Raw genomic sequence first — 27,262 nt, forward strand, 5'->3', positions numbered from 1 at the left:
AGAGAGAGAGAGAGAGAGAGAGAGAGAGAGAGAGAGAGAGAGAGAGAGATTTATAGTGCTAGCCCATTGAGATACCATGCCACAGTTTAACATTGATACCCCACTCAGACACAGTACACTGACTCCGAGCCAACCAATTCTTGTTTTAGCCCTTTAATGCAGAGCGCCAGGTAGGGTAACAACAAGTACCATCTTTTAACATCTTTTGCTATCATTCTGGGGATCGACCACCGGACCTTTCATTGCGGACGCTCTACCACTACGTCACGGAGGCGGTCGTGAGGGTCATAGCATATTATAGCATAGCGTATCATGTTGACAAGCGACGTAGTGTTTTAATCATTCCCTTTGCTACATTTGCTGGTCCCTGAAATATATTTGTCTTAAACGGATTTACGGGCCACGGGTGGCCCAGGCGTTATAGGCGCCGCGATTCGCTGTGCAGAGTTGTGTCCCTTTGGCACGCCAGAAACCTATGATTGTGGGTTCAAATCACGGTACGCCCCAATTATGTTTCCAGGTTTGTCAGCACCATACCCGTGCTCGTGGGTTTCACCGAAGTGGTAAACGTCTAAGACCTGCATCACTTCGGGCTTTCCTACCACATTAAGCTGACTCGCCGCGATATAACTGGAATATTGTTAAAAGAGGCGTCAAAACCCAACAAACTCACTTACTTATACGGATTCACTTGGATTTGAAGCTTTATATTCCAGAAAAAACAGTTTGAAAGGATTTTTTCTCACATGTTACAGAAACTCCAAGAAAACGTAAAATACATTAACGTCACACATTCTTTTCAGACAAAGGACTGTTAGGAAATCAAAGCAATTTACTGATACATATATATAGCAACATCATTGTCATTTGCATACAAAAGAATCAATTTCAATCCGGAATTTCGTCCCATACATGTACAATTACAAAACATAAATGAAATATATACAAATTCCTTGCTTATTTCAACTTATATGACATGCATAACACGCTACCCATATCAAAGTACACCACTGAAAATGTGAGTTGGTCATTTTGTTACCTGTCCGATGTATCAGATCAAAGCTAACAGCTTAGCATAACAAGGGGGATAACTGTGTGTCTAGTAAAGCAAAGACTAAAACCACAATTACACTATATACAAGACTATTGGAATACTTCGGACGACAAAACTTATTATACATGATTTCCAATATGTTGCTATGAAGTTTAGTATACATAAGTTTATAACTCATTCAACACTGACGTTTTTAGACGAGATTTCTTATAAATATGGACAGGGTTTAGTCGCCTTTATTAACATATAAATCTGCAACCACTTATGAGATGAAACTGACAACTTAACACAACAAACTGGGTTAACTGGGACTAGTTAAGCAATATATATATATATATATATATATATATATATATATATATATATATATATATATATATATATATATATATATATATATGTATATGTATAAAACAGAATCATAATCGTTCAACAAGGTCTTACATAGAAATATTCAATGCAAGTGTTCAGAGGACGCGAAAAAGAATTTATTGTTGACAATAGAATAAAAAATATAACCCAATGGGGTTGTTTAATATCGTGTTCAAGATCACTGCACGTATACAATGCACATCCGAGAGAGAGAGAGAGAGAGAGAGAGAGAGAGAGAGAGAGAGAGAGAGAGAGAGAGAGAGAGAGAGAGAGAGAGAGTGTGTGTGTGGCTGCTTGTACCAGTCCGTACTGATGACGATTTAATGCACATCCGAGAGAGAGAGAGAGAGGGGACACAGAGAGAGAGAGAGAGAGAGAGAGAGAGAGGGGACAGAGAGAGAGAGAAAGAGAGAGAGAGAGAGAGAGACAGACAGAGAGACAGACAGCGAGAGAGACATACAGAGAGAGAGAGTGTGTATGTGTGGCTGCTTGTACCAGTCCGTTCTGATGACGATTTATAGCGTCAGCCCACTGAGATGCCATGCCACAGTTTAACATTGATACCCCACTCAGTACACTGACTCCGAGCCGACCAATTCTTGTTTTAGCCCTTCAATGCCGAGCGCCAGGCAGGGTAACAACAACGCTAGTAATCCGTACATTTGGCAAACATCACATGACCGTGGTATATACTGTGCTTCGTACGCATGAATACGTAAGTATACTTAGATGGTCTATCGGAGGTCATTGAATTAAATTTTATACATAGTGTGTTAATTAACTTTAACATTTTCTTTGCCATATTTCTTCCCCAACTTCAACAAAAACTGGCTGGTACTTTGGTCATCCATGGAGCGCTTATACTCGAAATGGACCAACCAAATACTGCCTGAGGCACGTGTGTAGCCCAAGAAGTAAGGAAGTTGGTAGAAGAGGTCGCGACGTTGGTCCTTACAGTTTTCCATAGTTTGATAATATTTTCCAGAACATGTACACTAGCGGACTATTATCAAAATACACGCAACTGAACTTTGAAATAACATGACTCATGTCCTGTTTTGAGATATTTTACCATATTATATTAAAGTGGGTCTTCTCTTCCAGTTCTCGGAATGTTTTGATGTAACATTTTGGTAGTTAGTTCCGTGTAGGTCTTATCAAGACTCTCGTCTTGATCACGTGTTGTGACGTCAAGAACGTCATAATGCCCACGTGACTCGCCTTCACGTGGTGGCCGTGTGGCAGTTAGTTCCGTGTAGGGTTTGTCAAGTCCCTCGTCTTGATCACGTGTTGTGACGTCAAGAACGTCATACACTCCACGTGGCTCGCTCTGACTCTCTAGTCTTCCGGTGTTTTGCGCATTCGCATTATCAACGATATCCAGATATATAACCTGCTCCGTGGTTCTTTGTGTTTGCCGTCTGAAAATATAAATAGACTAAACATTGATACGATTATTGGAATAATAAAGAAAAAAGACTCGCCTGATTCTCTTGACTTCCGGTGTTTTGCTCATTCACACCCGAATTAATATCATTAAAGATGTCATCATATAAAACCCGCTCCTGTGTTCTTTGGGTTTGTTATCTGAAAATAAAATTAGTTTAAAGACCATATAATATTTGCTGTACGACAAGCATAGCCCATGCGCAGGTGTTGTTATGTTTTACTTTGAAAGGCATTCTTCAAAATAAGTCTGAAAGACGTTGATGGAAACTCTCTTGTTAATTTTACAGATAATAATATTTTAATATTAACTTGATGCTCATTGTTAAAGAGGCTTTCGCTAAGCATGCCAGTGGTACAATGTGTGTACATGCATGTACAAAGGCGAGGCAAACAGCATGAAGAAGACATAGACGTTTGGCTTATTAATGTAAGTACGTGTCCCTACTTCGTTTTCTTTTCCTTAATTTAAAGCTGTTGTAAGGTACATACTTGTAATTTTATTCGAGAGAGATGCAATTTGTGCGACTCGTGTCACATCCTTTACATGGGAATGAAGATCCGGGGTAGAATTTTGAAACCCATGCTTGTCGTACAAGGCGACTATGTTTGTCGTAAGAGGCGACTAACGGGATCGGGTGGTCAGGCTCGCTGACTTGGTTGATGCATGTCATCCTATCCCAATTGCGTAGATAAAATCATGATGCTCATGATATCAGGTCCCGACTCGATTATTTACAGACCGCCTAATGTAGCTGCATATTGCTGAGTGCGACTTTAAAAAAACATATAAACAAATGAGTGAGTGAGTATGGTTTAACGCAACATCACGGCGGGGGACACCAGAAATGGGTTTCACACATTGTACCCATGTGGGAAATCGAAACAGGGTCTTCGGCGTGACGAGCAAACGTTTTAACCACTAGGCTACCCCACCGCCCCAAAACAAAAGAGGGGCGGTCGGGTAGCCTAGTGGTTAAAGCGTTCGCTCGTCACGCCGAAGACCCGGGTTCGATTCCCGACATGGGTACAATGTGTGAAGCCCATTTCTGGTGTCCCCCGCCGTGATGTTGCTGGAATATTGCTAAAAGCGGCGTAAAACAATACTCACTATAAACAAACGAATGCAATTAGATATTTAAACAAGAAATGGCCACGGGAATCCAGTAACAGTTTAGAGCAACACATCTATCGGCTTACCGATGTCTCCGGGCGAGAAGGACCGCTACTACAACAAGCACTGCTATCACAGCGGTTATTCCCGATCCAACAAGTCCAGCCAAGACGAGGTTTATACTGGGCTGTAACGAGTCTTTTTCACAGATGTCTAAAACAATTTATAAAACAACTTTAACCTTAGGTATTACTGGGTGAGCTTGTCAGTTGGGTTTTAACGTCCCAATGCATACAGTTGGACATCATCAGAAAAGTAGCTGAGGTCTTAGACGTTTACCACATATGTGAAACCATGTTTAATATTTCAGACTTTTTAACTATACAAATTGAAAAAATACAAAAAATAATTTATGAACGGTTTATAGTGACAAATGACTTTTAAATTATACGATGAGATTTCTTTGTAATTATGAGGCCTCTCCAATACCCAGACTCTTTAATATCTCTTACTCCAATACGACACCTCTCTGGGTGAAGATCTAAGATCACCTCCATATGGAGTGTGCAAAACATTCAGACACTCATACATGTATGTGACACCTGTAATTCGAAAATAATATGATCGGGGAGTTCCGAATGCACAAATACATATGGTTTGGGGCCCTTTACACACACTGTCGTTTCTGAGCACCATGCCATCTACAGTCATATGGGTGTACCATCTGTGTTCTGTGGCGGTTTTCTTTTGCCGAGATAAACTAATGTCCTAAAGAAACAATACCAACTATTTTTACAAAACCTATTTTTGTTATAGAAGATTTATTTTACATGAAAACATATTTAAAAATATCACACGTACCAAGCCAAATGTAGTTGGTGTGAAAAAGGTGGAGAATTTAGTATTTGTGTAAAAAACGTGCACGTTGCAAAAACGATGTAAGGTGCCGTATCACGAAATGCACGTGCAGATCTACTGTATAAAACTGCTGACCCGACACGTTAGGAACACAACACCAATAACAAACCAAAGAAATGGCATGTTTCACTGAAATAGAGAGTGAGAGAGCCCCCACCCCCAATCCCCACCCTTTTTTTTGTAAGGAAATAATTTATAAGCCGAAACGTTTTATAAGCTGACATCTGATTGGCTCAAGACCCCGGCATCCTTCATTTAGATTCGCCCGTCGAGGCTCGCAATATGCCGTCAGACATTCACGTGGGGATGTTTGATATCAGATTAAAAGATAACATTTTAAAGCTATTGCCTCACAAATATTGCAAACGATTCTACTTTGTGCACTTCAACAACAATATCAATAGTATCATTTTGTTGTAATCGTCATACATGTGCCCATTGTTGATATGTTTATTTAAAATACGTTACGTATTATACTCCTATAATTCATTGTAAATGAAGGTGATGCATCATGAGTTTGCCCTTTTAAAGCTCAGATGAAGTTTCAACCTGTAGTGCACTGAGTTCCAGTCCAACCCTGCTGACATCCCATAATGCACGTGCCGTTGCCAGGGTGACAGATGTTGTCTCTGCACGTGGGACATGTGTTACTGCATTCACGTCCATACGTCCCCAGCTGGCAGCCTGGGGGTGGTGAAGAAGAGAGAGTGAGTGAGTAAGGTTTTACGTAGTTTTTAGCAATATTCCAGCAATATCACGTCGGGGGACACAAGAAATGGGCTTCACACATTGTACCCATGTGGGGAATCGAACCGGGGCTTTGGCGTCACGAGCGAACGCTTTAACCACTAGGCTACCCCACCGCCCCGGTGAAGAAGAGAGGAGATTGGTTACATCATATGGGAATTTAATTATTGATTCATCATGATGGATGTCAGGTGTCATCAACGTCCGTGACGTCAGTTCCGGTACCACTAAATAATGGCTGATAATTTGGCTTGAGCTCGAACAAATATAAGTTCTCACAGATTAGGCTTCAGGACCCCGTTCATAGCTCTAGCCTATCCCAACCCCATATTTACAGACCTATGACAGTGCTAGAGTTGCGATCACTTCGTTGAACAAGGGAAAGACGAGGCCTTTCCAAGCTTATAGCACTCGCGATAAGGATGTTGATTCTGTTGTTTATGATTATTACATGATCAATCAGGCAAACATTGCATAGTTTGGAAAATATATTGATGAAACTCACGTTTAGTACATTTATCTCCCATCCATCCGGGTACACACGTACACGTGCCGTCAACGTGAAAGCATCTACCGTTGACACAGTTGCTGCTGCAGCTGTTGCTGCAGTTCATGCCGTAGCTTCCTACTGGACATTCTACAACACGAGGACTCAAAACTGGTCTTACCATACATACGAACAGGACCACTGAGACCACGAACCACCTGTAATATCAGCTGTGATATGTGTAACAAATGGTCAACGAGAGTCCACAATGAACATAATGTATAATGCACTTGGATTGGATTGGGTCAAAATATACACACGTTATTAAAACGTTACTGGGCTGAGAACAGTTGCCGAAACATTGCAAGCTGAAGGTTCAAAACACAGCTGTGACCCCCTATTAAAATACATTACCATCGAATAACCATTGCTTGCTTGTTTCATTTTTTTTAGCAATCATCAAATACAAGTGTATACTTTCTTTTGTTTACTCTAGAGCTATAGTGCAATCATATTCACCTTCTGATAGTGTTTAGTTTAACGAAACCCATCTGTCATGAACTGAAGTTAGTACAAACCGTGTTTACAGTCAACTCCAGAAAAACCATCTGCGCAGCCTGACACGCAACTTCCGTCGACCTTGTTGCATACTTCCGCCCTATCACGACAACTGCAGGTGAAGTTGCATGCTAAGCCATATTTGTAGTCGGGGCAATCTGAAATAGGAAGAGACCATTTCACTGATTGGATCTCAAATGAGATAAACAGAAATATTCTGGGTCAAATACTACGTTTTTTATGAGGTTCTTTTCATGTGAGCGGACATTGGCATCAACGCGTCCGACATCATAATTGGACGCCAATATGTAGTTATGTATCATGAATGAATCTATGCCTGCTTCTCCAATACGGCAACCTGGAAGAATGTTTCATCTTCTTAACTTCCTTCGAACCTGAACCTCGACGTCACTTGATCCCTACACACATGATACGCTTTCATCCAAATGTTTTAACATTGGAAACCAAATCCGGTCGTTTTAACGTTTCTTAGAAAGGTTTGATTCTTGTGGTAGAGTGATAAAACTTACCCCTTGTGCATCTATCTCCCATCCATCCGGGCACACACTTGCACGTGCCATCCAAGTGAAGACAGTGACCATCGACACAGTTGCTGCTGCAGTTGTTGCTGCAGTTCAAGCCGTACCTTCCTACTGGGCATTCTGCAACACAGAGGACTGCAGGCTTATCATACCGTACAAACCATCAGCAGCATTAGGATGAGGGACTACTTATTTTATCAGCTGTGATATAATTATGTGAGAAACAATAATAATAATAATAATAATGATGATGATGATGATGATGATGATGATGATGATGATGATGATGATAATAATAACGTGCATATCTGTAATATGCCAAATCCACAACCTAAAGCATGCTCCAAGCTTTACATTTTGCCCCCGTCAATTAATCTGCGTGCACGAAATTCCTAATTATCTGTAGAGTATACAACCTAGGATGTCTTATGGGTCGCACAAAGGTTAACAGTCCCATCCTACATGATATTCATTCACTGCTGGCATATTTCGAAGAGCGAGACACATATTGTAACATGTGTATCAGTGTGGGGCAGAATTGAAGTTTGTACAAACCTTGTTTACAGTCCACTCCAGTAAAACCATCTGCGCAGCCTGACACGCAACTTCCGTCGACCTTGTTGCACACTTCCGCCCGATCACGACAACTACAGGTGAAGTTGCATGCTAAGCCATATATGTAGTCGAGGCAGTCTAAAGTAGACAGACAGCACTAATGAGAACTCTACCGGTACAAGCAGACATTTGCATTTCTCTTGACCAAATGTTACTTCTTCAAAATGATACATGGTTGCATTAACGGACACTGACGCATTCTTGCAACCATGACCCGTGACGATCCGGGTTAGAATTGGCCTTCAACAGCCCATGCTTGTCGTAAGAGGCGACTGACGGGATCGGGTGGTCAGGCTCGTTGGATTCCAGTCGTAGATCGATGTTCATTATGTTCCTCTCTGGATAGTCTGGTCCAGACCTGATTACTTACAGACCGTCGTCACACAACTGGAATATTGCTGAGTGCGGCATTAAACATCAATTCTCGCAATTAAAATTTAAGGCAAATCTGTGATGGTATACCATGAATTGATATAATTCAACCTCCAAATAAAGGCAGGCGTAAATAAAGCACGTTGGAACAGCGAACTTCGACTATTTTATACACAAGAACAGCCTGTACCCCAACACCAGACTGGAAAGAAGTAACAATAAAAAAAAACTTTCTACTTCATCAGATCGACTGACATTTTTTTTCTACGAATGAAAAACGTTTTGGCAGCTGATCAAACTCTCACCCCCGAACACCTGCACCTCGCATAGCGTCAATATCTTGCAGTCTCCTCTCAAGGTCACCTCAAGTCTGTCGGCCGTTCGACTGGCTGGCATCTGCACTGACGTCACTTCCGCCGCTGTGCCTGCCGTGTCTTGGTACACCTGTTTTAATCCACTGATGCCAGCTTTCCCCAAACGGATGCGAAAGTCATTGAGGCGCTGTCCAGCTTCAGAAACGCATAAATTACATATATATCTATGTGTGAATCAGGAGATAAACATGGTGCGTTTTCAGTCTATTATCTAATCCCGATACAAAATCCCCACACCCCCACTCGCCCCAACCCCGAAAAACCAATGGTCCGTCTCAAACACTTTTGTGGCAGAGTCAATGTCCTCAATTCTTTATCAAGTGTCTGAAGGATAATTAATGTTTCGAGCATTTTCTTTGACAATTTATTTTTTTCGTTAAATTCGTGGTTAATGTTCAAGCTGTTACTGTTCATATTGTGCCCTGGAACAAAATCCATCAATCACATACATTGGCTTTTCGGGTTTCTACCGACCTAATACATATCTCTGATCATAAGTATGCATAAGATAATTCATGAATAACCGAAAGAAAGTAATCATCTTGTGTGTTGAGCTACTGACAACCGGCGATGGGCTAGGCCGATGGTTAATATGTTGGCTAGTCGCTCTGAAAAACCCTTTAGATGGTTACAATGTGCGAACCCTGTTCTTGGTGTCGAGTCCATAAGCACTAACGTGTTCCCCATTGTACAAATCTACTCTATGCAGCTGGTAACCTAAAGTACTACTTATATTCCATATCTATCCACTCGTGTTGGTACCCTACAGTAATACATATAACTGTATCCATATCCCACATACCCGTTCCCTATTATACACGTCTATCCCGTCTTTTTGGTGGTTATCAGTAGAACGCATATCTCGATTTATATCCCACTTGCTCCTTCCCCTATCACACACACTAGTAATGTATAGCTGGTAACCTCCAGTACTCCGTTTGTATATGTATATCCCACTTACCCCTTCCCCTATCACACACACTAGTAATGTATATCTGGTAACCTCCAGTACTCCGTTTGTATATCCCACTTGATTTGCCCATCCCTATTTACTGCTGTATTTAGCCGACAGTCTACAGTAATACATACACATATCTATGTGTCACTTACCTGTTCCCCTATTGTACACGTCTACTCTGTACATCTGGTAGTCCTGTCCAAGCCGCACCAGCCAGTTAGGGTCTGCTGTCGCAGTCCCTGAGCACGATGTAGGGGCCGTGTGGGTACACGATCTATCTAAGAATCTGGTAGATATGCCGCCGTCCACCGCAAGAGATGAATTATTAATATCATATACTGAAGATTGTGACGTGTCTCCCCGTAGTGCGATGTTTCTGCCTGAAAAGATTATATAGCAAGTGTTTTAGTGATAACAACAAACTTGGGATTCGCCCTGATTATGATTCATGTTTAGACTACTACTACTACTACTACTACTACTACTACTACTACTACTACTACTACTTGTGCTGCTGCTGCTGCTACTACTGCTACTTCTGCTACATCTACTGCTACTTCTACTGCTACTACTTCTGCTACTACTTCTGCTGCTACTTCTTCTACTACTACTTCTACTACTACTTCTACTACTTCTTCTACTACTACTACTTCTACTGCTACTACTACTTCTTCTACTACTTCTACTACTACTTCTACTACTGGGGGCACGGGAGGCCCAGTCGTCTAAGGCGCCGCGATTCGCTGTGCAGAGTTGCGTCCCTTAGGCACGCGAGAAACCTATAGCTATGATTGTGGGTTCGAATCCCGGTTCGACCCGATTATGTCTCTAGGTTTGTCAGCACCATACCCGTGCTCGTGGGTTTCACCAAAGTGGTAAACGTCTGAGACCTGCATCACTTCGGGCTCTCCTCCCACATTAAGCTGACACGCCGTGATATGACTGGAATACTGTTAAAAGCGGCGTTAAACCCAACTCACTCACTCATTACTACTCATACTACTAATAATAATACTTCCTCAAAGACAAAACAAGCAGTCACACACACACACACACACACACGCATGCACGCACGCACGCACGTCGCTATATAAGTGCAATTATATTGAACGCGACGTTAAACCCACTTTCACCTCATTTCACTTCTACTTCTACTTTTCCTTCTACTACGACAACTACGACTACTCCGACTACTCCTACTACTACTTATACTTCTACTTTTACTACGACTTCATCCTCCTCCTACCACTTCTAATAAAACAAAAAACATGATACGAAGGTCACTGATGAGAAAGCAAACTATACAGTCTAAGGTTGCCTTAGATAAAAAGGTTGTACCTCTATTGACTTAGGGATATGAATGTGGATAAGTATGAAGTACTGGTCATGTGTCACTTCAGTACCAACATGTCCACATCCGTGTTATTACGGTGAAGGAAACGTGTGAAAGATGTCAGTTCAACTGGACAACACATATTGATTTTGTTTCCGTTTTGTATTTGGAATAGTATAGTTTTCGCAAGAGTTGGAGGTGTTCAGTTATTTTTTTAAATATAACAAAGGATTGCTTTGTTCCAGATTGGCAAGCGTTAGTAAATTCATCTAAAAACCTAGAATTCTGTGCTTGCTTTAATTCCTTGTTGGAGTGTGAGATAAACTGCGGGGATCGGTGCTCGTGATGCCAATCAATGGATTGTCTGGTCCAGATTCGATTATTTACAGACCGCCGTCGTATAGTTGGAATATTGCTGAGTACTACTAACACTACTACTACTACTACTACTACTACTGCTACTACTACTACTGCTACTACTGCTGCCTGCTGCTACTACTACTACTACTACTACTACTACCACACCTACTGCTACTACTGCTACTGCCTACTGCTACTGCTACTACTACTACTACTACCACACCTACTACTACTACTACTACTACTACCACTACTGCTGCTGCTGCTGTTACTGCGAATACACACACATGGAACAGCTTAAATGTCAGTTGTATGTGAATTTGGGACGAGAATAATGTCTCCAGCTTGAGCTCTCAAACCTTAGACATATATAAACATATAAATTAAATAGAAGCCAATATAAGAATTAGAACAGACAAGATATGGTAATCACATCACGACATCGCTTTAATATCTTTGTCCCAAGTTACTTTGTTCAACAGGTTTAAGAAGCATGATCAATACATTTTTAGATTTCATTCTGTGGACCATAAACATTTTATGAAGTAATAATGTCTCTCAAATGTTCTTTCATTTAGTCAAACGTTGTTATTATTTAAATGGTTCGATCCTAACCCAAGCCTTACCTCCGTAAACGTACACTTCAGTCAACCCCAGTTGGGACTCCGTCGTGTTTGTGCCGACAAGTGTGATGGACGTGGCGTTAACGGCTTTCCTACACGTCATCCTCAACATCGTAGTCGTGACCCAAGCATTCGTAGCGTCACACGGCATGGTCGTGTCTCTGTTTGTTGTTGTCATTGCTATTGCACGCGTTCCTGTAACCATGGAGATATTCACTTACAGGAATGGCGGACAAATACATGGTCGCTGACTTCACTGTTAAGAGGAATATTGTTGGCATTGTAACGATGAAGATTTATTTGGGATATGTGCAATACACGTGGCGTGGTGTGTTCAACGTACGTCACATGGGTCATGTCCTCTAATGCAACTTACTTGCGGAGGAACAAGATTTTTATATTATCATGGTTACATTATATTTGGTTTTCTATTGGAGGTACTTACGGTATATTGATATAAAAATGAGATACACTACCGTAATTCGCTAGCACAAGGACATCAACCCAGACTATCCAGGCCGGATGTTGGAACTCCACGCTCCATGTGGGGTTCAGGGTAGATCGTGTTAACGAGGAGGTCGACGTAAAACCGTCGACAGCATAATACGAAGCCGATGGAGTACTGGACTGTGTTGTTTGTTGTTGGTAGGCAATGGAAACTGAAACATAAGAACATATATATATATAAATATATATATATACATGTGTACAGTTACACCATAGCACTCCCTGTCTTCTGACCATGACGTAGTCTCGAACCCAAGAGTTGTCTTGAATTAGTGTAACATGAGACTTCCCTGGCATAGCAAATTGAACACGGGATGAGTTTGGCCTTCTGAAAATGATAAAGTGCTTAATCAGTTATTCATCAGGTCATCTGAACATGGCAACTAACTGATTATTTGTAAGGTCTTCTGAAAATGGTGAAGTGTTGAATCAGCTACAACCCTCTTACACTTTAACTGGCGCTTTTTCTTCTGCCAATACAACTTTAACTGACTACATCGGTGTCTCATTTGTTTGACGGAACATGTCAGCGTTGTATGATCTGTGAACTCGACACTGGTATAAACTTGCGACGAACAAAACTCCGACGAACGTAGGAAACATTCAACAAATCGATATTGTTTCATCAATCTATTTATCACCAAAGACGCCACAGCTTATGTTTGACCTTTATATATTTACTGAGACCCTTTTCTTGGTTTGCGAATCCGCCGACCTTAAAACTGGAAAGTTGGGAACAAAGTAATATCATCATTACCTCGTTATTTTATGCCCATGACAGTAAAAATATCTCTGCAAATAAAAATAATCCACCATAGCTGCCAGTGACTTAGGAAAAACGCTCTCTTGATGCCATTTTGAAAACTTGAAAAGCGAAACAATACTGATTAGCATTTACGTGAGACTGCACTTTTTTGCATTAAAAAAAATCAAAAATCAAATCATTTTCATTAAAAGTAGTTTCTTTGTTACCGCGGCATTCAGATCGGAATGTCAGATATCAAAATATGCTTCAGTCAGTGCCACTTGAATTAGAATCTCGAAATGGATATACACGTTGGGATATGTATGAAATACTAGAAGGGACGCGTTGTCGGGCTTTGCAACAATGCTACAACGCGACATTTTTGCCATTTGTGGCATTGTCGCGCTTTGAATCATCCTTGTTTTACCAAAGAGCCACCATGCGACAACAACTCTTTTTAAGGTCAAAATATGTCGCATTGTCGCAATGTCGCCCTATCAAAAATGTGTAAAAAAAGGCGTTAAAGTACGACATTCGATAATGTAACATTGACGCGTTGTCGCCCTTCGATTAATGGTGCGCATGCGTACTAAGTGAATTAATCTACGCATGCGCCGAAATGGTTATACTTCTTTTCAAATTTCAGTGTTCTTTGTTTGTTCCAATGGTTCTAAAACCAAAGTAGCAGTGGCAATGTGGTTTGCTTTTCTCAAAATGAAAACAAATCTTTCATCGTTGCTTTAGAAACTAGTTCATATATCGTTATTGTCTGTGTCGGTTTTCATAAACTAAACGTTTTTTCACAGGAAGAAACAAACACTTTGAATTCTATTATATTTAATTCAGGTCTCCGACACCTTTTTTCAAATGACACACAGTTGGCTCTTTCACACGGTTAGATGGCGCAGTTGGCTATGCGTCTCCTTGACGTACCAGAAAACTCGGATCGAGTGTTCGAATCCCAGCACCATACACATACATCATTTAGGGATTCCCTCCCACAACAAGCTGACACGCTGAGAAATACCTGAATTTTTATTCAAAGCGGTGTTAAACCACAGGTCACGTTAGTCACGGGTAGTCCTGGGATGGGTGACCGCGTTCGACTGCTTGGCTCCTGAGAGTTTCAAAGGCCTCGGTCCTGTCCCCACACTCAAGCACACGTAACGCATGTGGTGTCTCTTTGGACAAGTAACTTTGTTCGAAATATGCCACTGTTCACCCAGCAGTGAATGGGTACCCGGTAAGATCATATGACGTGGCTGTTAACCTTCCTGCACATTACAGCTCGAGTCGTACATATACTCCCCAAGGAGATGAGCAGGACCGGGGTTATACTGTGATTTGAGCATGATAATAAGCATGGAAAAAGTGCCATACAAATGGATTATTATAATAATTATTATAAATAAACTCTCCGGGGCCTTCATTAGGTATCAAGGTAAGAATTGAATGTTTCTTAGCGATGACTGATTAGTGAGTGAGTGAGTGAGTTGGGTTTAACGCCGCTTTTAACAGTATTCCAGTTATATCGCGGCGTGTCAGCTTAATGTGGGAGGAAAGCCCGAAGTGATGCAGGTCTTAGACGTTTACCACTTCGTTGAAACCCACGAGCACGGGTATGGTGCTGACAAACCTAGAAACATAATCGGGGAGAACCGGGATTCGAACCCACAATCATAGGTTTCTCGCGTGCCTAAGGGACGCAACTCTGCACAGCGAATCGCGGCGCCTTAGACGACTGGGCCACCCGTGCCCCCCAATGATTAATTAACGAAGGCTGCTGCATGTGTGTTAATACTTATAAAGCCATTCCGCCGATAAGATATATTACTTACAGTATTGACAAAGTGTGTATCAAGTGTTATGTTTGGGATAACACTTTCTTAGTAAAATACAGATTCTCGTACTTTTCAAGAAATATCCATTTTGCTTGCGATAAACATCATCATTGATCTTTTATCATGCGGTTACAATCAAGGAACAATAAATTGGCTTCCACTCCTAGCATAATAAGTCTAACGTGATGTTTTTAAGACCCTTTGAACTTCTAAAAAAGTAATTGACGCATTCTGACGCATAAGTAATTGGAAAAATATTTTAGCCTTTTGTAAATTGCCAAAGTGAGAATTTCAGTCATTTTACACATTTACTGTAACACATAAGAATTTTCAGCCTTTCAGACCGTAATGTGATAAGTTGATTAAATATTAAATGTTACTGAGACAAATTCAATATATTTAAGGGTACATTATTTCATTTAAACTCTGATGTTTAGTTGATCACAAATAAACTATCAACATGCCTTTAAATGGCCGTCAAAGCGGATCACAAATGTTTCAGGTAAAAGTTCAATGTTTGGCTTCAAATTTATTTTTATATATTAAATTTCGGAATGGTACATCCCACAATGGGCGTTGGCAGCAGAGATGTAAGGAAATATGTTATGAATTTATGGAAACTTTGTGAGAGTCAGATGACATAGTGGGGTTTGAAACGTAAAGCTTAACAGTTGTATATTATAATTGCTCTATAAACTTACTGCATACACACTGTCTAATTTATACAGGCTGTGCTAAGTGAATAGTTGGCCATGGTTGAAGCGAGGAACTGTAACCGTACATGATGTACGGACGACGGACGACGCGCCAGGGCAAATACTTCTCATTCCGAGTGCCAAGTCACTTCACTGTCGAGTGTTATTCAAAGTAGTCATGAAAAACAAGAACAACTCTAGTAATCAACTTACAGTACTGGCAGCCGGGACCAAAGTATCCCCTTTCACATCCGAACGAGGAACATCTCCCTGTTGTGAAGTCACACTGTCTTCTGTCCACGCAGTGACACTGGAATCTACAGGACGGTCCGAACCAGTAGTTGCCCAGTCTGTCTCGGGCACACGAGGTGTCTGCAATACCATCAGAAGAACAAATATACAGTTGCCTAGTCTGTCCCTGGCACACGAGGTGTCTACAATACCATCAGAACAACATATATACAGTTGCCTAGTCTGTCTCGGGCACACGAGGTGTCTGCAATACCATCAGAAGAACAAATATACAGTTGCCTAGTCTGTCCCTGACACACGAGGTGTCTGCAATACCATCAGAAGAACATATATACAGTTGCCTAGTCTGTCTGGGGCACACGAGGTGTCTGCAATACCATCAGAAGAACAAATATACAGTTGCCCAGTCTGTCTAGGGCACACGAGGTGTCTGCAATACCACCAGAAGAACATATATACAGTTGCCCAGTCTGTCTGGGGCACACGAGGTGTCTGCAATACCATCAGAAGAACAAATATACAGTTGCCCAGTCTGTCCCTGGCACACGAGGTGTCTGCAATACCACCAGAAGAACATATATACAGTTGCCTAGTCTGTCTCGGGCACACGAGGTGTCTGCAATACCATCAGAAGAACAAATATACAGTTGCCCAGTCTGTCTCGGGCACACGAGGTGTCCACAATACCATCATTAGATCAAATATACAGTTGCCCAGTCTGTCTCGGGCACACGGGGTGTCTACAATACCACCAGAAGAACATATATACAGTTGCCTAGTCTGTCTCGGGCACACGAAGTGTCTACAATACCATCAGAAGAACATATATACAGTTGCCCAGTCTGTCTCGGGCACACGAGGTGTCTACAATACCATCAGAAGAACATATATACAGTTGCCTAGTCTGTCTCGGGCACACGAGGTGTCTGCAATACCATCAGAAGAACAAATATACAGTTGCCCAGTCTGTCCCTGACACACGAGGTGTCTGCAATACCATCAGAAGAACAAATATACAGTTGCCCAGTCTGTCCCTGGCACACGAGGTGTCTGCAATACCATCAGAAGAACAAATATACAGTTGCCCAGTCTGTCCCTGGCACACGAGGTGTCTGCAATACCATCAGAAGAACAAATATACAGTTGCCGAGTCTGTCCCTGGCACACGAGGTGTCTGCAATACCACCAGAAGAACAAATATACAGTTGCCCAGTCTGTCTTGGGCACACGAGGTGTCTGCAATACCACCAGAAGAACAAATATACAGTTGCCTAGTCTGTCTCGGGTACACGAGGTGTCTGCAATACCATCAGAAGAACAAATATACAGTTGCCCAGTCTGTCCCTCGCACACGAGGTGTCTGCAATACCACCAGAAGAACAAATATACAGTTGCCCAGTCTGTCTCGGGCACACGAGGTGTCTGCAATACCACCAGAAGAACAAATATACAGTTGCCTAGTCTGTCTCGGGTACACGAGGTGTCTACAATACCATCAGAAGAACAAATATACAGTTGCCCAGTCTGTCCCTCGCACACGAGGTGTCTGCAATACCACCAGAAGAACAAATATACAGTTGCCCAGTCTGTCTCGGGCACACGAGGTGTCTGCAATACCACCAGAAGAACAAATATACAGTTGCCCAGTCTGTCTCGGGCACACGAGGTGTCTGCAATACCATCAGAAGAACAAATATACAGTTGCCCAGTCTGTCCCTGGCACACGAGGTGTCTGCAATACCATCAGAAGAACAAATATACAGTTGCCCAGTCTGTCTCGGGTACACGAGGTGTCTGCAATACCATCAGAAGAACATAATTGTATACATTTGCCCAGTCTGTCTCGGGCACACGAGGTGTCTGCAATACCATCAGAAGAACATACTAGTATATACAGTTGCCCAGTCTGTCTGGGGCACACGAGGTGTCTACAATACCATCAGAAGAACATATATACAGTTGCCCAGTCTGTCTGGGGCACACGAGGTGTCTACAATACCATCAGAAGAACATATATACAGTGGCCCAGTCTGTCTGGGGCACACGAGGTGTCTACAATACCATCAGAAGAACATATATACAGTGGCCCAGTCTGTCTGGGGCACACGAGGTGTCTACAATACCATCAGAAGAACATATATACAGTTGCCCAGTCTGTCTGGGGCACACGAAGTGTCTACAATACCATCAGAAGAACATATATACAGTGGCCCAGTCTGTCTGGGGCACACGAGGTGTCTACAATACCATCAGAAGAACATATATACAGTGGCCCAGTCTGTCTCGGGCACACGAGGTGTCCACAATACCATCATTAGATCAAATATACAGTTGCCCAGTCTGTCTCGGGCACACGGGGTGTCTACAATACCATCAGAAGAACATATATACAGTTGCCTAGTCTGTCTCGGGCACACGAAGTGTCTACAATACCATCAGAAGAACATATATACAGTTGCCCAGTCTGTCTCGGGCACACGAGGTGTCTACAATACCATCAGAAGAACATATATACAGTTGCCTAGTCTGTCTCGGGCACACGAGGTGTCTACAATACCATCAGAAGAACATATATACAGTTGCCCAGTCTGTCTCGGGCACACGAGGTGTCTACAATACCATCAGAAGAACATATATACGGTTGACAAAGTAGACACAATTTAAAAATTACAACATCTTTATTTACTGTAAAGGCGGCGTGTCGACGGAGATCCTTAAACCGTTATCAAGCAAGACTGAATATTTAACATGGTAGAGAATATATATAGTAGGTGGAGGATTATCAGGAACAATACTTTCATACATGATACACGTTAAATAATGACAACAGACAGAACACGTGACGAGGAAGCCAATGAGACAGGAACATGATTCAGTGTACACTGATAAAGTGTGGGAGGTAGTATTGAGGATATGACTTTGTCGACGAGTTTGGGTGGATAATTGTTCAGGTTAGTTAAGACTTGGTTGAGGTGTTCGATCTCAGGTTTTGGGTGAGCAGAAGAAAGGTTGATGTCTCGTTTAGTGGGGGTAGAGATGATACGAGTCTTAGTTGCAAGGGGGTGTTTATGTTGTTTATATCTGAATTTATGGTATTTTGCGACGCCTATTTGACTTGTGTCACTTTAACGTCACTGAAATCTTGTTTAGGAATACCCTTACTGGTCTGGTAGTTGTGTAACCTCGGAATGAGTAAATGGGTGTGGTTTTACACCGCTTTTAGCTATATTCCAGCAATATTACGGCGGGGACACCAGAAATTGGCTTCACACATATGTACCCATGTCGGGAATCGAACACGGGTCTTCGGCTTGACGAGCGAACGCTTTAGCCACTAGGCCACCCGACCGCCTTATCTCAGAATGATGCCATGAATCATATGAGCATGGAGTCTTATCCAAGAGTAAACAAAGACAATCCATTTTATCACTCGCACTGTTTAATAACAATCAGTTGGTATGACACAGTGTTTAATAACAATCAGTTGGTATGACACAGTGTTTAATAACAATCAGTTGGTATGATACAGTGTTTAATACGACATCGCGTATTTTTATACGGCGGGAACTAGTGTCACTAACAAATATTGAAACTTATTTTGGCTTATTCCATGACTTTGCAATAGATCATTGAGAGGAGCTTAGGAACATTTGATGACCCCCGGCAACCTAGCCTGTCTCACAGACCTGAACTATATTATTTTTCCTTCCACCTTAGACACTTTCTGCAATGCAACAGCCCGAAATGAAGCAAGACTACATTTTCCTTAGAACCTCCCATCTCACTGGGGTTCCTTTTCAATTTAAATGGAGTAATTTGTTACATATGTTCAGAGACTAAGCGTTAGTCTACAAGCTGTTACTAGGCTGACGTCACATGGTATTAATTCGCCAGTGTATCTTGCAACAAAATTTCACAAATTACGTTCTAGGGTATTGTGACGTGTTTGTACATTTTGCACTTCTACAAATCGATCGTAGCGCGACGACAGTGGTAAGTCGATGTAAAGTATGGGAGTTCGATCACCTCAGCGGTTCAATAGCTTTTAGGAAAGGACCTCTGAATTCTAAAGGTAGGTTGTTGTATGGTATTAAATAGATACGTGCCGAACGATCGCATCCAAGAGTGGGGGAGATATGATAATCGGTATTGGGAGAAAAGGTACAGGTAGTCGACGTGAGGATTGTGAGAATATGTGGGGAATACCAAATTTATAGTGGACTTGTCTGGCATAGCCGAGGTCGGCATCTATTCAGAGAGTCATCATTATTAAATTATGGGTAAATATATCTAAAGCTTGTACATTTTATTAACAACCTTAAAGGGGCTGTACAAAATGTTGATATATCATATATCGTAAATGAATGTTGATATCTCATACATCATACAATAAAACACTCCATGGAGAATAAACAACTTGTGGCCGCGCCCCCCTCATGGTTTATTCTCCCTGCAGTGTTTTATTGTACGACAATCAATTCTGATATTCTTAAATAAACGGCAAGTAATATATAAAATACTCGCTTCTGTACAATACCAATTTGCTGACACTCGTGAGTAGCTCTGGATAGATACCACAGCTATTCAGAGATATCAGGTTGTACTTAGTAACGAATTGTTGGGAGATATCAGGTTATACTTAGTAACGAATTGTTGGGAGATATCAGGTTGTACTTAGTAACGAATTGTTGGGAGATATCAGGTTATACTTAGTAATGAATTGTTGGGAGATATCAGGTTGTACTTAGTAACGAATTGTTGGGAGATATCAGGTTGTACTTAGTAACGAATTGTTGGGAGATATCAGGTTGTACTTAGTAACGAATTGTTGGGAGATATCAGGTTGTACTTAGTAACGAATTGGTGGGAGATATCAGGTTATACTTAGTAACGAATTGGTGGAAGATATCAGGTTGTACTTAGTAACGAATTGGTGGGAGATATCAGGTTGTACTTAGTAACATATTGTTGGGAGATATCAGGTTATACTTAGTAACGTATTGTTGGGAGATATCAGGTTGTACTTAGTAACGAATTGTTGGGAGATATCAGGTTGTACTTAGTAACGAATTGTTGGGAGATATCAGGTTGTACTTAGTAACGAATTGTTGGGAGATATCAGGTTATACTTAATAACGTATTGTTGGGAGATATCAGGTTATACTTAGTAACGAATTGGTGGGAGATATCAGGTTGTACTTAGTAACGTATTGTTGGGAGATATCAGGTTATACTTAGTAACGTATTGTTGGGAGATATCAGGTTATACTTAGTAACGTATTGTTGGGAGATATCAGGTTGTACTTAGTAACGAATTGGTGGGAGATATCAGGTTATACTTAGTAACGAATTAGTGGGAGATATCAGGTTATACTTAATAACGAATTGTTAGGAGATATCAGGTTATACTTAGTAACGAATTGTTTGGAGATATCAGGTTATACTTAGTAACGTATTGTTGGGAGATATCAGGTTGTACTTAATAACGTATTGGTGGGAAATATCAAGTTATACTTAATAACGTATTGTTGGGAGATATCAGGTTATACTTAATAACGAATTGGTGGGAGATATCAGGTTGTACTTAGTAACGTATTGGTGGGAGATATCAGGTAACACTTAATAACGAATTGTTGGGAGATATCAGGTTATACTTAATAACGAATTGGTGGCAGATATCAGGTTATACTTAGTAATGTATTGTTGGGAGATATCAGGTTATACTTAGTAACGAATTGGTGGGAGATATCAGGTTATACTTAGTAACGAATTGGTGGGAGATATCAGGTTATACTTAATAACGAATTAGTGGGAGATATCAGGTTATACTTAGTAATGTATTGTTGGGAGATATCAGGTTATACTTAGTAACGAATTGGTGGGAGATATCAGGTAACACTTAATAACGAATTGTTGGGAGATATCAGGTTATACTTAATAACGAATTGGTGGCAGATATCAGGTTATACTTAGTAATGTATTGTTGGGAGATATCAGGTTATACTTAGTAACGAATTGGTGGGAGATATCAGGTTATACTTAGTAACGAATTGGTGGGAGATATCAGGTTATACTTAATAACGAATTAGTGGGAGATATCAGGTTATACTTAGTAATGTATTGTTGGGAGATATCAGGTTATACTTAGTAACGAATTGGTGGGAGATATCAGGTTATTCTTCGTAACGTATTGGTGGGAGATATCAGGTCTCATTGTGACAATCAAGATGAACCCCGATCGTCCGTCTTACGTATACAAGAGTTAGTGTAAAAGAGTTCAATGACATAAATCTGCTTTGTCTTTCTATCATATTCAGTTAAATTATTACAATATCTTACTATTAAAGGTTACCACACTTTCCTGCAAGTCTGGTCATCTAATCCGGGGAACCGGCGGTACATCTTGATAAGTTATTCAATGAAGCTTTCTGTATTCTCACTAGTTCAGCCTTGTATTGTCACAAGTTTCGTATTTTATAATCATTAACTAAGACTTAATATTGATCAGCTCGTACCCATTACTTCTGTATACTAAAACTTAAATATATAATTTTCTTGGCCCCAGCTTGTAGCGGAACGAAACAGACCATGCATGTATGTACATATATTCACCAATCAAACATATAGAACGGTAAAAACAAAGGAATTACCTGCAGAACTCCAAGCCAATATCCCTGCCGTTACAGAGATGAAAATTATACCGGCCATTGTATCACCGTGCCGGCCTCCCAGTGAGGCAATGAAGCACATGCATCACATGAGAGTGTTCTTCCGGTTCAGAGACAATAGAGGAAATACATTTCGTCATGGGCTGTTCGTACATCACCCTTTCCGGAGTATATAATAGTGCATATCATGTGTGGTATAATTAATGAATACCGTTTAAGGTATAATAATGCATATAATGTATGGTATAATTAATGTATACCGTTTAAGGTATAATAGTGCATATCATGTATAGTATAATTAATGAATACCGTTTACGGTATAATAATGCATATCATGTATGGTATAATTTATTAATACCGTTTACGGTATAATAATGCATATCATGTATGGTATAATTAATTAATACCGTTTACGGTATAATAATGCATATCAGTACTAGTGAGTGAATGAATAAGTGAGTTGGGTTTAACGCCGCTTTTAACAGCATTGCAGTTATATCACTGCGTGTCAGCTTAATGTGGGAGGAAAGCCCGAAGTGATGCAGGTCTCAGACGTTTACCACTTCGGTGAAACCCACGAGCACGGGTATGGTGCTGACAAACCTAGAAACATAATCGGGTCGAACCGGGATTCGAACCGACAATCATAGGTCTCTGCCGTGGCCAAGGGACGCAAAACTGCACATCGAATCGCGGCTCCTTAGACGACTGGGCCATCCGTGCCCCCAATGCATATCATGTATGGTATAATTAATGTATACCGTTTAAGGTATAATAATGCATATCATGTATGGTATAATTAATTTATACCGTTTAAGGTATAATAATGCATATCATGTATGGTATAATTAATTTATACCGTTTAAGGTATAATAATGCATATCATGTATGTTATAATTAATTTATACCGTTTAAGGTATAATAATGCATATCATGTATGTTATAATTAATTTATACCGTTTAAGGTATAATAATGCATATCATGTATGGTATAATTAATTTATACCGTTTAAGGTATAATAATGCATATCATGTATGTTATAATTAATTCATACCGTTTAAGGTATAATAATGCATATCATGTATGGTATAATTCATTTATACAGTTTAAGGTATAATAATGCATATCATGTATGGTATAATTAATGAATGTACTATTAATGCATGTCAAGTATGTGTGTGCAATTTGGCGATAGACGACACAATTTATATACTAATTACCAAGATCAGATTTGCATTTCAGAGCTTCTGTAACAAACATTTCTCAAGAATTGACACATGTGACTTCACACATGACATGGCTGTTATTTGACAGTGATCTACGAATGGTTTGCTTCATATGTTTTTAAAACATATTTCTTTTACATTTAACGGCCAAAATGTGTCAGTGACACACATCGCACATATTAATAATTAAAATAAACATCGTGCATACAAAGCGTGATATGTCGATGGAAATAGTAACACTAGTAGTAAAAACTATTGCTGTGAAGAACGATGTATACCAGTCATCTGGTTGAGAGGATGTTATGGTAAAACAACAAACGTAAAGTAAGAGAAGGTGTACGGTATAAGTTGTAGTAAGTAAAAATGTTAATCAAATCAATTTAATATGTTTTTGTACATTTTTGAATATACATATGTTATGTAAAAATGAACATGAAATAATTTATGAACATAGAGAACTGTCAGGATCGAGAAAATGACCTCCAACTGATAAAATAGTGTTTTATAATGAAGGTCTAATGGCATCATGATTAGAACATTAGAACATCTAATGTGAAAGACGTTTTCACGTGAATTTCTACACAGGCACGTTAAGGTTCCTGACAAATTGGCTTTAAATAAATCTGCACTAGCGGGACAACAGGAAAGACTTAAACGAGTGAGAAGTATATTTTCTCTTCTATCCCCAGATAAGATGTAACAAGAGGGTAAAATAGTTTCTGGTTTAACACTGCATTTAAAACATGAAAGTGTAGCCGAAGGTCCAAATTCCTGAGAAGTTAAGTGTGTCTGGTATAAAAGGGTGCTGGAAAGTAACAATCCGGGCGTGTGGAATACTAATACTGTTTCTATTTTGATGACGTATGGTGGTCTCTTGGTGGAAAAAAGGTCATTATAGTAAGGTGGGAATAATTTTTTAACAATCTTGTATACAGCATATATTTGTTTTTAGTTTGACGTCTGCTTGATAGTGTCTCCCTCCCTGTTTCATTATAAGAACTAATCCGAGATGCGTATTTACGAGGGCCAGTAACAGTTCTAGCTGCTTCCAGTTTCATCTTTTCATGTTTATCAGAGTTGACATAGTTAAATTTATCTCCGACTTCAGATACGCATTCGAGAATAGGCCGTATAATAACAATGTAGAGTTTACATAATTTGGTTCTATCGAGTACATATTTAAGTTTTCGTAAAGAAAAGATCATTTATTTTTTATGCAGAGTGGCGTTTACTGTCAGTATGGGCAGACCATTTCAATTAATTTTGGTAATATTGTCTGTGTCACTGAATAATATGTATGTTGTTTTGTCGGGATCAAATTTTAAAGCCTTTTATACGCCCAGACAGATCGTGGTTGTTTCCCAAATGGTTAATTCTAACAGACGATGCACCAACTGACGTATCAACAGCAAATAAACGAGTTAAATTGTTAAGATTATCAGCTAAATCGTTTAAGTATACAAGGAATAGAAAGGGACCCAGTACAGAACCCCGGGGTACCCCAGCTGTGGTGTATATTAATTGCGGATAGGCTAGTTGATTTTAAATGAGATAGTTAATTTTATTAAAATCATATCTTTTATATTAATGTTTTGTGTTTTGAAAAATTAATAACACCTGTAAATGTACAATTACAATCACTGGTAATTAAGACAGGATCGTGTTGGATGTAATCCGTATAGGGTCCGTGATCATAATTCGTAAATGTTTGCTGGTGATGATATCACGCAAGTGGTGGACGGCGTTACTCAACGGGTCCTAATTAAGGTCACCAACAAGAACGATATCACGAGAAACATCAAGTGCCCTTTCTAGCATGTGTTCATGAACAGTCCACTATACAGTGGCGGTAAGGTTGGCGGTAGGTGACACCTAAAGGGAAATATCTCATTGGAGATTTATTTGAAACTGCATGTTTTCCAAATCAATAACTTCTAGGTCAGGTCTACATTTTGTACAAAGTGTATCGGAGAAGCATAATAATATACCACCCCGAAACAAGCCCTGTCCCTCCTGTGTGAACCCGTGATGATACGGGGTAAAATAGGTCTTCAGCAACCCATACTTGCCTAAAAAGGCGACTATGCTAATTGTAAGAGGCGACTAACGGGATAGGGTGGTCAGGCTGGCTGATTTGGTTGATGCATGAAATCGATCCCAATTGTGTGGGTCGATGCTCATGATATTAATCACTGGATTGTCTGGTCCAGACTCGATTATTGACAGACCGCTGTCATATATCTGGAATAATGCTGAGTGCGGCGTTCAACAACAAACAATAAAACAAACAAACAATTATAAATTATTCCAGGTAGCGTAGCCTTTTGTAGGCTGCAAGACTATGTTTATTATGAGTGTAATACGGTTTGGAGCCGACAGGCGAGTGGTACACAATCACACAGAGGTACATGGAACCCTATTCCCCGAAGGATAGCCTACAAAGAATTAATCTAACGGACATGTTGATCATTTTCACAAACAAATGGATGCGAAGCGTTTGTTTGGCAACATGGAGGTTGAACTCCGGGGAACAAATTGTTTATATATAGACTCTCTGCATCTAAAGTCAGTGTTAATATTCATTACACGATACTGTTGCGTTGTTATATATTTTTCAGCTGTATCAAAACGTCATTCAGTCAGACAAGAATTCATAGTCCACTTCTCCTATTCATGGACAAGGAAGGAAGGTCACTGATGTTGTCATGCAGGGTACCGTTACAAATACGTGGCATTCCCGTGTACAGTTATTGTTAAAAGTAATGCATGGCTTTAATGAATCACTTTCACGTTAAGATCTGTTGAAGTTAACAAGAAGGACTATAATCCTTTAAAGTCCAATACTAGTATACAGGATGTGCACAAAACGCGGCGTCATTTCCCTACACGATGATGACTCGTTGTCTACAGTTAGAAGAACTTGTATTACCGTGGGTTTCTGACGGTATGGGGCGGTCGGGTAGCCTAGTGGTTTAAGCGTTCGATCGTCCCGGGTACGATTCCGACATGGGTAATGTGTGAAGCCAATTTCTGGTGTCCCCCGCTGTGATATTGCTGGCGTAAAACCACACTCACTTACTCACTGACTCTGACGGTAGAGTTGGCTTATTTGGGACATACAATTAACATTGTACTTCCTCATTAAAGAGTATCAAGCAAACCATTGATTTTAAACCATGTCTTGTGTCGTAACAGAGGTTCTGCTAAAATGTTGCATCAATTGCTGTCGTATTTTTACATTGTATTCTTCGTAAGTTGACTGTAATTGAAGGTTCACTTCCATGCTTTGTCACTTAGAGTTGGTTATAACTTGCCAATGGAGTTCAATGGAGTTTATCACTACTGGGACACACTGTCATATCAACTATGTCATGATCTTGGACGGAAGTGATGATAGTCGACGGAAGTCAATTTCCGTTCCATATCGAGGCTGTAGGTCTGCCTCAATCCTCCA

General features: G+C 40.4%; 1 protein-coding gene across 3 annotated transcripts; it reads right to left on the reverse strand.

The window, feature by feature from the left end:
* Positions 1-1,450: 1,450 nt before the first annotated feature.
* On the reverse strand, positions 1,451-22,635 carry LOC139479195 (uncharacterized). Of its 3 annotated transcripts, none has more exons than XM_071262028.1 (13): positions 22,564-22,635; positions 15,875-16,033; positions 12,350-12,532; positions 11,877-12,068; positions 9,710-9,937; positions 8,531-8,734; positions 7,794-7,931; positions 7,227-7,358; positions 6,717-6,854; positions 6,157-6,288; positions 5,454-5,588; positions 4,073-4,199; positions 1,451-2,847 (listed from the first exon to the last, which is right to left on the reverse strand). In XM_071262028.1, the coding sequence occupies exons 1-13, from the start codon at positions 22,619-22,621 to the stop codon at positions 2,508-2,510; spliced, it is 2,166 nt and encodes a 721-aa protein (XP_071118129.1). In that variant the 5' UTR covers positions 22,622-22,635; the 3' UTR covers positions 1,451-2,507. The 3 variants fall into 3 exon arrangements, with proteins under 3 accessions (XP_071118129.1, XP_071118131.1, XP_071118130.1); XM_071262029.1 differs by lacking the exon at positions 1,451-2,847 and adding an exon at positions 2,875-3,013; XM_071262030.1 differs by lacking the exon at positions 4,073-4,199 and having other exon boundaries at positions 2,666-2,847.
* Between the last annotated feature and the right edge of the window lie 4,627 nt (positions 22,636-27,262).

Source organism: Haliotis cracherodii, unplaced genomic scaffold, assembly GCF_022045235.1.
Source record: "Haliotis cracherodii isolate W230 unplaced genomic scaffold, xgHalCrac1.p SCAF_4, whole genome shotgun sequence".
Classification (NCBI taxonomy): Eukaryota; Metazoa; Mollusca; class Gastropoda; order Lepetellida; family Haliotidae; genus Haliotis; species Haliotis cracherodii.